The sequence below is a fragment of the Lithobates pipiens genome, unplaced genomic scaffold, assembly GCF_037356315.1.
Source record: "Lithobates pipiens isolate NorthernLeopardFrog02 unplaced genomic scaffold, aLitPip1_a1.2 Scaffold_8, whole genome shotgun sequence".
NCBI classification, from domain to species: domain Eukaryota; kingdom Metazoa; phylum Chordata; class Amphibia; order Anura; family Ranidae; genus Lithobates; species Lithobates pipiens.
The window spans coordinates 65775236-65790588 of NW_027507903.1; the positions used below are offsets into that span (position 1 = coordinate 65775236).

The 15353-nt window shown below is 40.8% G+C and overlaps 1 protein-coding gene across 1 annotated transcript in view; it reads left to right on the top strand.

The window, feature by feature from the left end:
* The window catches only part of CEP152 (centrosomal protein 152), an 87455-nt gene that overhangs the window by 42564 nt on the left and 29538 nt on the right, over nucleotides 1–15353 (top strand). Inside the window, 6 exon segments of the mRNA XM_077473089.1 lie at nucleotides 1610–1740; nucleotides 8631–8759; nucleotides 8872–9007; nucleotides 9084–9275; nucleotides 10871–11140; nucleotides 12830–12961. Coding sequence (XP_077329215.1) covers nucleotides 1610–1740; nucleotides 8631–8759; nucleotides 8872–9007; nucleotides 9084–9275; nucleotides 10871–11140; nucleotides 12830–12961 — 990 coding nt within the window.

The following is a 15353-nucleotide window of genomic DNA, read 5'->3' on the forward strand; positions in this document are numbered from 1 at the left end:
CCTTTCTCCCCTGCCCTCCCAAGTGCCCCCAAAGCAAGCTGATTGCTATAGTCCCTCATGTGCTCACTCCTGAGTTGGTTCTGTGTGTCTTGGCCCTGCCCCCTGCTCCTTCCTCACTGGCTGTGATTGACAGCAGAGGGAGCCAATGGTTCCTGCTGCTGTGTCTTTAAACCAGTGAGGATGGAGAGAGGTGAGGGATCCTCTGCTGTCATGCACATTGCAGGATTGGACTCCGGTATTAAGGGGGGCTGGGGGGGAGCTGCTTGAATACATTGTCACTAATCAGTGCCCACCAATGACAGCAATCGGTGCCCACCACTGCCCACAAGTGCCACCAATCAGTGCCCATTAGTGATGCCAGTCAGTGCTGCCCATCAGTGCCACCTATCAAAGCCTATCTGTGCCGCCTATCTGTGCCCATCAGTGCCACATAACAGTGCCAACTATCAGTGCCCATAGGTACGGCATATTAGTGCCTCCTCATCAGTGCCCATGAGTGCCAACTCATCAATGCCCACCAGTTCAGCCTGTCAATGCCCAACAGTGCCGCCTCATCAGTGCACATCAGAGGAAGGCAAAAAATTACTTTGTTACACAATTTACTGACAGAAAAAAAAAGTTTAAAAAATGTATTTATTTTCAAAATTTTTGGTCTTTTTTTTATTTTATTTTTTTAAATAAAATTCCAGCAGTGATTAAATACCACCTAAAGAAAGCTCTAGTTGTGTGAATAACATGATAAAAAAAATAGTTTGGGTATAGTATAGCATGACCACGCAATTGTCATTCAAAGTGCAACAGCGCTGAAAGCTGAAAAATGGCTTGGGCAGAAAGGGAGTGTAAGTGCCCGGTAGGCAAGTGGTTAAAAAAACGAAAGGAAAAGCAAACTTTTAATGTCACTTTAACAAACTAAAGTCCACTTGCTATTTAGGAATTATGGGAAAGGGAGATATAAGAACGGGGGACCCCAATGAAATGAATTTCCATTTTCTTCTAGGACTCCATTAAAGCGGAGGTCCACCCTAAAATGGACCTCCGCTCATCGGAATTTCCCCCCCCCCTCCGGCGCCACAATCGGCACCTTTCAGGGGGGAGGGGGGTGCAGTTACCTGGATAATCCAGGTAACTGCACCCACTTCCGGGCTAGCTCTCTGCGGAAAGGGGCGTACGTTACGCCCCTTTCCGCAAGCGCCCGCCCCCTTCAGCAAGTGCCCCGCTGCCTGCTGGGAAACACACAGCTCCCAGAGGCAGCGGGGACCGTCCGGATTGCGCCGCGCGGCTCGCGCATGCGCAGTAGGGAACCAGGAAATGAAGCCGAAAGGCTCCATTTCCTGATTCCCATACCCAAGATGGCGGCGGCACGAGCGAGCGATCGGCTTCGGGGGCCGACATCGCGGGCGCGCTGGACAGGTAAGTGTCACTATTTAAAAGTCAGCAGCTGCAGTATTTGTAGCTGCTGGCTTTTAAAAAAAAAAAAAAAAACGCGGAGTCCCGGTGGACTCCCGCTTTAATGCACACTCATTGTATCTATGTAGAGCAGTGCTGAATGTAGCTTTATAATATGTTTCCACTTTTTAACCCTTTTTTTGTTTCCTTTTTCTTATAATAGAAACATTTGTTGCATATCGATGAGCTCACTGCAAATGAAGAGAAATTGAAGGCAGCAAATCAGCAGCTCTGTAGTGAAATGCGACAAATGATTCAAGATTCTGATAAAGATAAGAAGGAATCCATTGAGAGGTAAATTATTTTAGCATTTTTACAAATATTTTACTCTTGTTCTGTTTAGCACTTCAAACTATAAAGCTGGGTATACACTGGTAGATTTTCAGGGAATGTTCGTCCGAATAATCTCAGTACATTAAATGGCCTGCCAAACCTCATTTAAAGTGGAACTTTCATCAGAAAATTCAGGCTGTTCCCTTGTGCAGGTATAGCTATGCAAAACAGTAAAAATAAGTGCCATGCTGCATAAAATCCAGTAATACTGTCTCACCCTGCTCTACACATGCTCAGTTGCTCTCTATTTTTGGGCACGGTGCCAAATATCTAGAGGCCAATCTGTGGAGAGCCTAAAGATTTACTGCTGCTCAGGGGCTCTGGGATTTAGCAAAATGGCAGCAGCTGGCAAGAAGAAACTAGCTTTTCTGGAGGCAATTTACAGCGCACACTAATTTTAGTAGCCTAATTAATAATGTGTGGATAGTGCTATAACTGCGCAACCCTTAAATTATAATAAGCAGCTACACCAGAATGTGCCAAATATTCAAATAGAGTGCTAAGAAAAATGTAGCGCTAAAACCAAAAAATATTAGTGCATATAATATTGAATGCTGAAACAATAACGTCCCAATAAGTGAAAAAATAGGGCGGAACCATATGGAAGATAGTCCTATAGCCACAGTCCTATAAAAAATTCATAATGTAAGTGGCAAGTCCAACTGTGAAATAGTGGTCTCCTGATGGTAAGTGAACCCGAAAATGGGTGAATCCTTACAGTGAGAAGAGGTTTATACACTCTTACCGGAACAGATGGATCCGCGTGTCGTACAACACCGAATCAAACAGGCGTGAGTATCCCAATGGATGTTTCTCCTGAATGGACCAGAAAAATAGGAATATAGTAGCGTCTCCTCTCAGCTTGGGAGGTCTCTGTGGTATCCAACAAAAGTGGGGAATTTACTCAGCCGATAACCAACTTTTATCCAATCATCATGTATGGGGAAAAAAGAGAGAATGCTCCAATGGCGCAGGTCAAAAAATGGTTTATTAAACAGACAAGTATAAAAAGTGATCACATACAAATAAAACAAGCAATGTGAAGAGCGATAAACCTTGCCTGACGTGTTTCATCCCAATCCGACATCTACAGGGGCTTCTGTAGATGTCCGATTGGGATGAAACGTGTCTAGGCTACTAGATTCCTGGTTCGTCCATTCGGGAGAAATATCCATTTGGATACTCACTCCTGTTTGATTCGGTGTTGTACGACATTCGGATCCATCTGTTCCGGCAAGAGTGTATAAACCTCTTCTCACTGTAAGGATTCACCTGTTTTGGGTTTACTTGCCATCAGGAGATCACTATTTCACAGTTGGACTTGCCACTTATAGTATGATATATATATATATATATATATATATATATATAATATTATTTTTTTTTTTATAGGACTATCTACCATATGGTTCCGTCCTATTTTTTTTCACTTATTGGGACTTTAATGTTTCAGCATTCAATATTATATGCACTAATATTTTTTGGTTTTAGCTCTACATTTTTCTTAGCACTCTAATAATGTGGAATGTATGCTCCTCACTTAAGAACATTATTTTTTGTCACGTTGTTATAGGTAAAGTTCCGCTTCAAAATTTTTAGTTTTTGACATTTTGATTTTGGAATGAATGTACTTAACGAAAACCACATACACTGTTCGAAATTTGAGGAACGTTTTCCATCCTACAGCTGTAGGCCGGCTATTCCTGTAGCATTAGGGCCAAGCAGTCTGTTATTTGGTTTGTATGACAATATACACTCACCGGCCACTTTATTAGGTGCAACTTGCTAGTACCGGGTTGGACCCCCTTTTGCCTTTAGATCTGCCTTCATTCTTTGTGGCACAGATTCAACAAGGTGTTGGAAACCTTCCTGGGATTTTGGTCTTTATTTACACGATGTCATCATGCAGTTGCTGCAGATTTGTCGGCTGCACATCCATGATCAAAATCCCCCCATTCCACCACATCCCAAAATCAATCAACCAAATTATCCTGTCTAATGCCCTGTACACACGGTCAGACTTTCCGACCACAAAATGCGTCAGATTTTTTCCAACGGATTTTGGCCCAAACTTCTTGTCTTGCATACACACGTTCGCACAAAGTTGTCGGAAAATCCGATCGTTCTGAACGCGGTGACGTAGAACACGTACAACGGAACTATAAACGGGCCAGTAGCCAATAGCTTTCATCTCGTAATTTATTCTGAGCATGCGTGGCACTTTGTCCGTCAGAATAGTCTACACACGATAGGAATTTAAACAATCGGATTTTGTTGTTGGAAAATTTTAGATCCTGCTCTCAAACTTTGTGTGCCGGAAATTCTGACGGAAAAAGTCTGATGGAGCCCACACATGATTGGATTTTCTGACAACACGATCCGATCGCATATTTTCCACCGGAAAGTCCGACTATGTGTACAGGGCAGTTGGCGTTAAAAACAGGGGTTTAGTTTGCACACATTTGCAAATGCAAAGTAAGCTAGAGAGCCCCTTCAAGGAGCCGTGCAGATATGCAAAGCATTCATTTAAATGTTCCCGCATGTAGCTTTATTCTGCAGTTTGCAAATATTGGTCTGTGAGCCTGTTCATCATAGTGATTGACTGATAGTGAGGGGGGGGGGGGGACAGGGCCAATAAAACATCAGGAGATGAGGTTGTTTGCTTATTTTATCTTCCTGGGCTTCAGTGCTTCCAAATTCTGCACAATTTGTGAATATACTTGCAGACACTTGCCAAAACTTTCCATGTCTTCCTAAGACTTGGGTGCTTTACAGTGACCCTAAATGATATCCTTATTCTTCATGCACATCCACTACTTAAAGTGATACTAAAGGCACTTTTTTTTAATTTCTTTTTTTTAATGAAAAAAAAAAACTGTTATACTACCTGCTTTTTGCCATGATTTTTGCACAGAGCAACCCCTATCCTCCTTTTCTTTTCCCCCACTGAGTGCCCCCCATAGCAAACCGCTTGGTATGAGAGCACTCCTACATGCTCGCTCCCAAGCCCCACTCCATGCGTCCATTGACACACACAACAGGGCTCAGCCCTGCTCCCACTGGCTGATACTGACCACAGCGGGAGCCAATGCTGTCTGCTGCTGTGTCTGAACCAATAGGGAAGGGAGCCAGGTAAAAACCTTCAGCCTTTAGAACCACTTTAATGGGTCTGTTTTTCATGAATCTGTTTCTTACTGTGTTTTTTGCCTCCTTGTAACGTCCTCCGTCTCCCTTCGCTCTTCTTTCTTCTCCCCCCCCTCAATTTGTTTGTAACGAGCAGAGTAGTGCACGTTCGTTGTGGTCATGTGCACTGCTCTATTCACACCACACACCCAATACACTAAAGTCCTCAGTCCATCTCAGGAGTGTGCAGGGGTGGTTGGCTTCATTCCTACATACAGTAGGACCATAGAGATGAAGGTAGCCACCCTCTAAGAGGAAGTGCGATCACAGCAAGAAAACTAATTTCTAGAGGAGGCTGAGAGCAATAGAAAAAAATGTTTTTGAGTTAAATACATCTGTTTAAAACAAAAAAATTTGCTTAATTTTAAAACAGGATTACATTTCTCTTTCATGTTATTGCCTTCAGATCACTTTTCTTCCCCATAGCAGATGCAGCATAAATCAGGCATTCATCCAGGGACAGCTGCAGTTTATTTATCTTTTTCCTGACACCTGCACCACCACACAATCACAGAAACTTGGAAAACTGTCATTTGTGTGTACACTTATCATTGTATATTTTGAGTATGTGTGTGTATGTATGTATGTGTGTGTGTATGTATGTGTATATATATATATATATATATATATATATACATACATACATACATACATACATACATACATACATACATACATACATACATACATACATACATACATACATACACAGTGCCTTGCGAAAGTATTCGGCCCCCTTGAACTTTTCAACCTTTTGCCACATTTCAGACTTCAAACATAAAGATATAAAATTTTTATTTTTTGTGAAGATTTACCAACAAGTGGGACACAATTGTGAAGTGAAACTAAATCTATTGGATTTTTGAAACTTTTTTAACTAATAAAAAAATGAAAAGTGGGGCGTGCAAAATTATTCGGCCCTCTTGCGTTAATACTTTGTAGAGCCACCTTTTGCTGCGATTACAGCTGCAAGTCGCTTGGGGTATGTCTCTATCAGTTTTGCACATCGAGAGACTGAAATTCTTGCCCATTCTTCCTTGCAAAACAGCTCGAGCTCAGTGAGGTTGGATGGAAAGCGTTTGTGAACAGCAGTTTTCAGCTCTTTTCACAGATTCTCGATTGGATTCAGGTCTGGACTTTGACTTGGCCATTCTAAAACCCTTCTTTCCTTTTTTTTGTGAACCATTCCTTTGTAGATTTTGCTGTATGTTTGGGATCATTGTCTTGTTGGAAGATAAATCTCCGTCCCAGTTTCAGGTCTTTTGCAGACTCCAACAGGTTTTCATCCAGAATGGTCCTGTATTTGGCTGCATCCATCTTCCCCTCAATTTTAACCATCTTCCCTGTCCCTGCTGAAGAAAAGCAAGCCCAAACCATGATGCTGCCACCACCATGTTTGACAGTGGGGATGGTGTGTTGAGGGTGATGAGCTGTGTTGCTTTTACGCCAAACATATCGTTTTGCATTGTGGGCAAAAAGTTCAATTTTGTTTTCATCTGACCAGAGCACCTTCTTCCACATGTTTGGTGTGTCTCCCAGGTGGCTTGTGGCAAACTTTAGACGAGACTTTTTATGGATATCTTTGAGAAATGGCTTTCTTCTTGCCACTCTTCCATAAAGGCCAGATTTGTGCAGTGTACGACTGATTGTTGTCCTATGGACAGACTCTCTCACCTCAGCTGTAGTTCTCTGCAATTCATCCAGAGTGATCATGGGCCTCTTGGCTGCATCTCTGATCAGTCTTCTCCTTGTCTGAGCTGAAAGTTTAGAGGGACAGCCAGGTCTTGGTAGATTTGCAGTGGTCTGATACTCCTTCCATTTCAAAATGATCGCTTGCACAGTGCTCCTTGGGATGTTTAAAGCTTGGGAAATCTTTTTGTATCCAAATCCGGCTTTAAACTTCTCCACAACAGTATTACGGACCTGCCTGGTGTGTTCCTTGGTCTTCATGATGCTCTCTGTGCTTTCAACAGAACCCTGAGACTATCACAGAGCAGGTGCATTTATACAGAGACTTGATTACACACAGGTGGATTCTATTTATCACCATCAGTCATTTAGGACAACATTGGATCATTCAGAGATCCTCGCTGAACTTCTGGAGTGAGTTTGCTGCACTGAAAGTAAAGGGGCCGAATAATTTTGCACGCACCACTTTTCAGTTTATTTGCTAAAAAAGTTTAAAATATCCAATAGATTTCGTTCCACTTCACAATTGTGTCCCACTTGTTGATTCTTCACAAAAAATTAAAATTTTATATCTTTATGTTTGAAGCCTGAAATGTGGCAAAAGGTTGAAAAGTTCAAGGGGGCCGAATACTTTCGCAATACACACACACACATACTTTTTTTTTTTTTTTTAGAAACTAGTTTATAATACACGTCTATCATTTGCAAATAAATGCAACCAGATTAAAGAGGAGTTCCGCCCCCCAGCCCCCCATGAAAAAATGAAGTCAGCAGCTACAAGTACTGTAGCTGCTCACTTTTAATATTAGCGCACTTACCTGTCCAGGGATCCCGTAAAGTTTGCACCCCAGCTGATTTTCAGATCGGCTCATGGGTGCTGCCCCTGCCATTTATGATAAAAGAAATGAAGCCTTTTGGCTTCACAGCCAGTTCCCTACTGCGCATGCGCTGAGCGCACTGTGCTTTCTAACTGGCCTGGCAGAGGAAGGAGGAGGGGGGCCAAACTTCTAAGAGGCGGCGCGCTCTCCCAGAAGTGGGTAAGGGGACCTGTCAAAAACAGGTTCCCATTCACTCCTGCCCTCTGAAATGTGCCAAATGTGGCACCAGAGGGGGAGGAAGCGGATAAGTAGAGGTTTCACTTTTGGGTGGAGCTCTGCTTTAAGTAAAAAAAAAAAAAAAAAATAATAATAATAATTTAATCCTACAAAGCATTGCAATCATGTTTTGTGGGTGAAGTGTTCTAGCTCCTGCAGATTCTTCCTCCAGCCACAGGTCAATACCGAGTTAGAAACATTCAGTTTCAGGTTTGGAGGAAATAGCGGTGGACTACAAGTATAATGATGTCACCATTGAAAAATGGGGAGGTTGATTCACTAAAGGCAAATACACTGTGCACTGCAGTTGCTCTAGATCTCAGGGGGAAGATCTGAAATGAGGGCAAAGCTCTGCTGATTTCTATCATCCAATCATATACAAGCAAATATGCGGTGTTTTTTTTTTTCCTCCCTCCTTGCATTGAGTATTCTTTGCAAAGTGAAGCTTTCCCTCATTTACTAAGCTCTGGAGTAACTGCACAATATATTTTGCCTTTACCAAATCAACCAATGAGTCCCTCTACTGCTGTGGCAGATGGGACATGTATTTTTTCCATTCACAGATTCCTGTGACTTGCGTGGCTGTGCCAAATTCAAAGTCAGCCGGTGGAAGAACCCCCAGACTTTTTAATTGAGGGGGTCAGTTTGAGGGTGGCGGGCTGCAGACTGTGTCAATGTTTCATGTTACACCCAAAATATGGGTGTAGCATAAAACATAATATGAGAATATAGAATAGAAGAAAAATTTGGGTTGAAGTGCAGAGAAAGGGAAAGTGTTTGTTTTATTTTGCAAGCTTTTATAAATGCGTCTCCTAAGTGTTTACAGCTGCTTTGTAAAATTCCCTAAGTTAGTTCCCGATGAATAATCACTGCTTGTTGTCCCAGGTGCGAGCGAACATACGAACAGCATCATGAAGACATTAAGAATCATTTAAGAATGGAGCTCAGTGAGAAGCTTGAAGCTGAAAAAGTCCAGTTGAGCCAGTCCTATGAGATGAACATTTCCCAGTTACAGTAAGGATTTCTTGGTTAAATATCCAGCGTCCAAATGGGGAGCGTATGTGTTTTCTTAAAAACAATAAAATCTCCAGTCTTCGTCTTAATACCTCTTCCCCTTATATTGCAGATCACAAATGAATGAATTGTCCAATGAGATGACTGCAGTACAGGAGTGTTACATAGCCATGTGTAAAGAGAAGGATACCCTGGAGGACACCATCCGTGAGAGTCTCAGGAAGGAATTTCAGCTAAATGAAGAAAAGGTACATTGACCTCCAATTTTGTTTTCTTGTGTAGAATAAATACCTACAGGCATTCTAAGTGTACATTTCATTATAGTGGAGAGAACAGTTGCTGGAGGAAAAAGAACATTCATTGCAGTCTTTGAAAATGGAGTTAGATGATAAACACCAGTCTGAGTTGGCGGCGATGAAGGCACAGGGGCAGAGAGAAAAGGACGAAGAAATTAAGAGACAAACTGAAATTCATTTGGCTTTGGCAAAAGAAGATTGGATAAAGGAGCAGCAACAGGTGTGTGTGTGTGTGTGTGTGTGTGTGTGTGTGTGTGTGTGTGTGTGTGTGTGTGTGTGTGTGTGTGTGTGTGTGTGTGTGTGTGTGTGTGGTCCGCTGATGGCAATTAATGGTTGCAAACCTGCATCTTTGTTCTCGAGTTTGACCATATAAAGCATATGTAATACAGGTCCTGTAAACATTACCTGGGTTTTTTTACAAAAAAGTGTCTGGCTAGTGGTCCCTTAACAAACGGCTCTGGACTGTAGAAAAAAGAGCATCCGCACACCAGCTCTATCAGCCTGACACCAAGAGAAACATGGTGACAGGGGAGGGATCTGCAACTGATTGACAGTCTCAGCTTTGATCCTGTGTGGAGGGAGGTGTGCTCTTTCCCTCCAATCACTTCTCACTGAGCTCTCCTTGCTAAGCTATTCAGAGCTCAAACTTCAGCTTCCTTTCGCTTGCTTTCTGAAATCTCAGATGAGCTTTATAAATTCTGGACTTTGAATTGCTGAAGAGAAGATAAAAAGGTACAGTAGGATGATTTGCTTCATTGATGTGTATCACCTGAGGCCAGTCACTTCACTGGGTATATGTATGGGTTTACAACTACTCTAATCTTTGACAAAAAAAAATGAAAGCGGATTGGTTTCTATGCATGACTGCACCATATTTTGCACTCTCCTGGTTTAGTAAATCAACTCCAAAATTCACAACTTTGATCCACAAACCAGCTCTGGACTGTAAATAAAGTAAATCAATGAACTGTCACTGCTGCCCTGGAATTCATTACAAAAATAAAGTCGTAAATGGCTCCATTCTCCAAGTACAACCTTGGATTGCGAGCATAATTCCCCATAAGAAATAATGGAAACTCGGATGATTCGTTCCACAACCATTTATTCATAAGTCCTTCCGTTTTATAGTCTATATCAGGGTCTCCAAACTTTCTAAAGAAAGGGCCGGTTTACTGTCCTTCAGACTTTAGGGGGGCCGGACTGTGCCCAGGAATAAAAATAAATTGTAACATTTTACCAGAGGGAGATCGTTCTGTGAATGAACGCAAGTGTTTACAGTTTCATAATTGTGTGCTTTTATTTCCATTTATTTTCCTCAGGTGCATTGTTAGCATGAAATAATAGCGAAAAAAAACTCCAAATAACTCAAAACATAAATATTTAACGCATTCGGTAAATAACGCATGGTTTTAATGATTTGACTGCCTTTGAGATAAATACTGTATGTTATTTTAACTTAAAAATTAATGTGCTATTTATCTCTTAGTGAATTGACTCCGATATTTAAACTGTCTAATGGTTTCATTCTTCTCTGGCAGTCCAGTTGTGACATGTCGTCCCATATCTTTCTGCACTCTTTCGGAGGTTGTCACTTGCTTTTGACATTTCAATGTATATTATGGCATTTCTTTACTATTTTTGCTGCTTTTCATATTCTTGATGTTCTACAAATCATCTACGGCATTTTCTTGGTTTATGTTATTATATTTATTATATCTGTGTGTGTTGTTTTTTTTTTTTTTTTTTTTCTTTATTTTTTTATGTTTTTATTTTTTTTCTTTTTTTTTGGGGGGGTTTTTTTTTTTTTCCTTTTAGATAACTGCAATTAAAATTCAAGATATTGAGAATCGGTGGAGACGCAAACTAGATGACGCTTTAAAACATGCCAGAGAGACATTGATGCAGCGTTTAGAAGACTGTGCTGTACAGACTGAGCAATCATTAATTGTACAAACTGTGCTGGAAACTGAACAGTTGGAGGATCTGAAAATGAAACTCGGCAATGCTATACTAGAGAAAGAGAAGGCCGTACAAAAGGCTTGCATGGAGCTGGAAATAAAGCATTGGGAGGACATTTCCACTCAGGTACTTTCACCAGTTCATCTGTCACACCTGTGTGCCCCCGAGGCCCCATTCACAGCTCAGCGTTTTGTAGCTTGAAGCCTGACGCTCAAACGCTGGAGGAGAAAAAAAACAATTATTCTCTATGGAGATGGTTCACATTTCCACTCCAAATTGCCTGGAGCTCAAAGTTCTGGAGCTTTTTTTTATTGCTCAATTCGGGCCTGACCTGTGCAAATTTCTGCCTGAAAATGATACGCTCAGGTGTGAATGCAGCCTTATGGACCAGAGCAATTTTTTACATTTCATAGATGACCTTTTCATATATAATAACCTTTTTCTATATATTCATTTTTACATTTCATGGGCCTATTGATCCAGTGATAAGATTGTCACTACTTAGCTGCTCGCCGACTGCGCTATAGCTGAATGGCAGCTACAGCACAGCTTATACGGGAGGCTGTCATATGGCGACAGCGCTGAAAGCTGAACATTTTGGCTTTTTTTTTATTTTATTTTTTTTTCTTCTTCTTTTAGTACAAAGCAAAGTAGGGCAGAAAGGTTTTATTGTCTTAAAATATATTTTCTATGCAGTTTTTATAGACCTTGATTTAACAAAAAAATAATTTTTTTTTCCCCTAGTTTAACCAGTGCTAGTTTTAAAACAATTGTTCCTGTTCACATTTTTATTCTATAGTTAGTTTTTATTTTTATTTATTTTTTTCCTGGCTTAAAAAAATATTTTCGATACATAATACGATGCGTATATTTAAGATGTGTTTTGTTTTTTTTACTTTTTTTTTTTTCTTTAATTTTACACTTTTTTTAAATGCATCACAAAAATATTAAGGACCAAATAAATAGTGTAAATAATAATTGTAGAAAAAAAGCAGAAAACAAGACCTAAGAAGGAGCTAATTGGGTCAATTAAAGCAGAACTTTACTCTCTGCCAACATTGATTATTTTTTAATCCTTATACTGCTAGCATTAGTCAGTAGATGGCAAAGTATATCATATTTACCTGTTTACAACTTTATTTATTTTTTACATTCTGCCTCTCCGTCAATTTTAGGCTGGGTTTACACTGCACCACGGCGCGGCTTACATCAGGGGGTCCAGTGTGTCCCTGTTTACCATTTCAGGTCTGATTTCAGTCTGAATTTTTGTCTGACTTCACACCTGAAATGGACAGAAGACGCACAGGACTTCTGTGCAATTCACACCGGAGTCGCTCCGGAGATGTGTGAACCGGCTCCGTTGAGAGCTGGTCACACTCTCCTGACATGATTTGGATGCGAGGAATCCCACATCCAATTCGCAATAGTGTGAACCCAGCCTTAATGTGAACCTGTGCTTTGCACAAACATTTTATGTGAATTTTGTAACTAGTTGAGAAATCCTTTTGTGTCCTTCTTTTTTTTTTTTTTTTTTTTTGAGTACATCAGAGTTGTCATTCTTTGCTAGAGGCGCCTTTAAGGTCAAGTTATATCTCCTCTATAATCCCAATGTAAAGTTGCGGCAGTTCTAACATCTTCTTCTGTTTGTGAAAGAAAACAAAAAAGTTATGTATTTGTATGCTTTGATGTATTGGTCATCAGTTTGTGAATATGCACTCATTCAATAATCGGCAGTATATTATTATGGAAAAGCTTCCATGGTGAATTTTGAATTAATCATTAAGTTCTGAGGTTTTCCTCTGTTTTTTTTCTTAGGTGGAGTTGGCTTTAACAAAAGGTCGTGCCAGATGGCTGCAAGAAATTACCAGCTTACCTGAATACAAAACAAACTTGCAGATTGAGAAAGATAAATGGGAGAAGCTTAATAATCTCAATGTAGAAAAGCAGGTATGTAATACTGATGTGATCAGTCACTGGTCACCTTTTAGCAATCTAAATCTTACTGGAACAGATACAGGTTCACCAAAACTCCAGGTTACCTGTCCCTTTTAAATACTTTGTTTGGGCCAGCTTGGTTAAGAGAAGTATGGCTTTTTAAAAAAGGACCCCAGCCGGCTCTAAGACCGAGAAACGGAATGATCAAAGACCACTGATCGCTCAGTTCTTGGCTTTGAATCTGCAGAGAGCAGTGGCTGTCAGTCATTGGCTCTGTGACCTACCCTTCCAGCGCTCAGTGGAGCAGTGGGCTGTGGAGGGGCTTGATCCAGCTTTCAGAGACGCTCAGCCAGTTGCTGGTCCCGAGCTTTCCTGAGCCTGGATTGGCTGAGTAATGTCAGCCAACAATGGGTCACAGGGGTTTTGAACAAACTGCACTCTTGTGATCCATAGAAGAAATACAGCCAAAATAACTTTGGTTATACGTCTCCTTTAAAACAAATTACCATGCCAGAGCGGTAAGGCCACTGAGGATGCTCTAATACACTGTAGTAACATTTGCAATCACTGTTGTTTTCTTGGGGGGGGGTGACCAACTTCCCCTCTGCTGTTCGAAACAGAGTTGCTTTCATTTTTTTTTTTTTTTTTTTTTTTTTTTAATAAATGAACACAATGCATTCTCTGGCTGAGGTGAAGCTTGGGACATTATTATTATGCCTCTCCACCTCTGCCAGTCAGAGAAGGCCTTGTATTCATTTATTTAAAAAAAACACAAGGCTGTTCCTGAATGGCCGAGGTGTCATACAAACAACACTTTCTGGCAGTGGAGTGGAAGTTGGTCATACACCTCCAGAAAGTCAACAGCACTTTACAGTATGTAGCAGATGGTACTACGGTATATTAAGGAATGCCCAGCAGCCATACCATTCTGGTGGTTTTTAAGGATAAGATCACCTTTGGGAACATGGTTTTTAGGGTGGAACGTCTTCCCAATGCTACAGCCTTTGCCTGATCCCCGCACTCCTTGTGACAGCAGTATGGAGAGAAGTCCCCTGAACTACCTGTCACGTTTTTAAATCAGCGCAGCCATGCAGGGCTCCACCCACACAACAGCGTCATTCATTCACACAGCTCTGTGTGTGAATGAACTACAAGCCAAGACATCCTTTGCAGCTGTCAGCTTGTAGTTCTCAGTGAACTTCCATGGTGCTGTGGTAGTTCATTCATTCTTCCTGTTAGTGTATCTACTTGCCCGTATGGGATGTACAGGCACACGCGTACGCTGACCAATCTGCATGGCTCCAAAAAAATAAACACATGTTTTTTTGTTTTGTTTTTCTCTTACCGGGAAAAAAATGGGCTTTGTGAACCTGTCCAAAGCTGGTTCAATAAAGTATTTAAAGTGACCCGAAACTTGGAGGTCTTTAACACAGGCGAATTGTACATGTCCCAATGGGTGGGAGATGTTTGGTATGTGGAGTGTGAAAGCAAGGTGAAAAGGGATGAGTCTCGGAAACATTCCTATTTCCTATTTTTATTTATTTTTATTTTTTTTTAACATATACTGTCCAACTTTACATAATTGCTGTTCAATGTCCAAGCCGATCCAACCCTCGGAGTCATTGATCTGGAGTTAATATGAACTTTAGGAGCTTTTGTGACAGCACAATTCTTTCAGTTCTGCGAGTGAAAGGAAGATGGCGAGGCAACGAGTGAGATCAGCAATGGCAGTCTACTTATTTCTCTTATGACAGACTTGGTTAAAAAAAAAAAAAAAAGAAAAATGCCGGAGGAATTTGCTGCTTTCTTCCAGCCAATTCTGACATGCCGCTCCATGTAAAAATCATATTTTTTTGCTAGAAAAATTACTCAGAACCCCCAAATATATATATATATATATATATATATATATATATATATATATAGTGTGTGTGTATATGTGTATATATTTATTTATTTTAGCAGAGACACTAGGGAGTAAAATGGCGGTCGTTGCAACTTTTTATGATGCACGTTATTTGCACAACAATTTTTCAAACTTTTTTTTTTTTTTTTTTTTAACATCATTGCTGCTCCGGCCACTCACGATGCCAGAGCCCATGAATCCAGAAAAAACAAGCAGGGGGGGGGGAGGTAACATGTGCAGCTGCTGGGGGCTTCATTCTAAGGTAAGTATTTCATAATGTACTAGTATGCAATGCATACTTGCACATTTATGCCATTTGTCTTGCAGGTTTTTATTTAATTTTTTTTCTGCGGTTTGCTACTGACTTTAAAAATGTGCATAAGCGTGATGCTTTAAAATTTTTGACAGGTTATCTGTTTAGAGTTACAGAGGCGGTCTTGGGCTAGATTTGTTGCTCTCGCTCTAACGTTCATGGCGAAACCTCACGTGTGGTTTGAA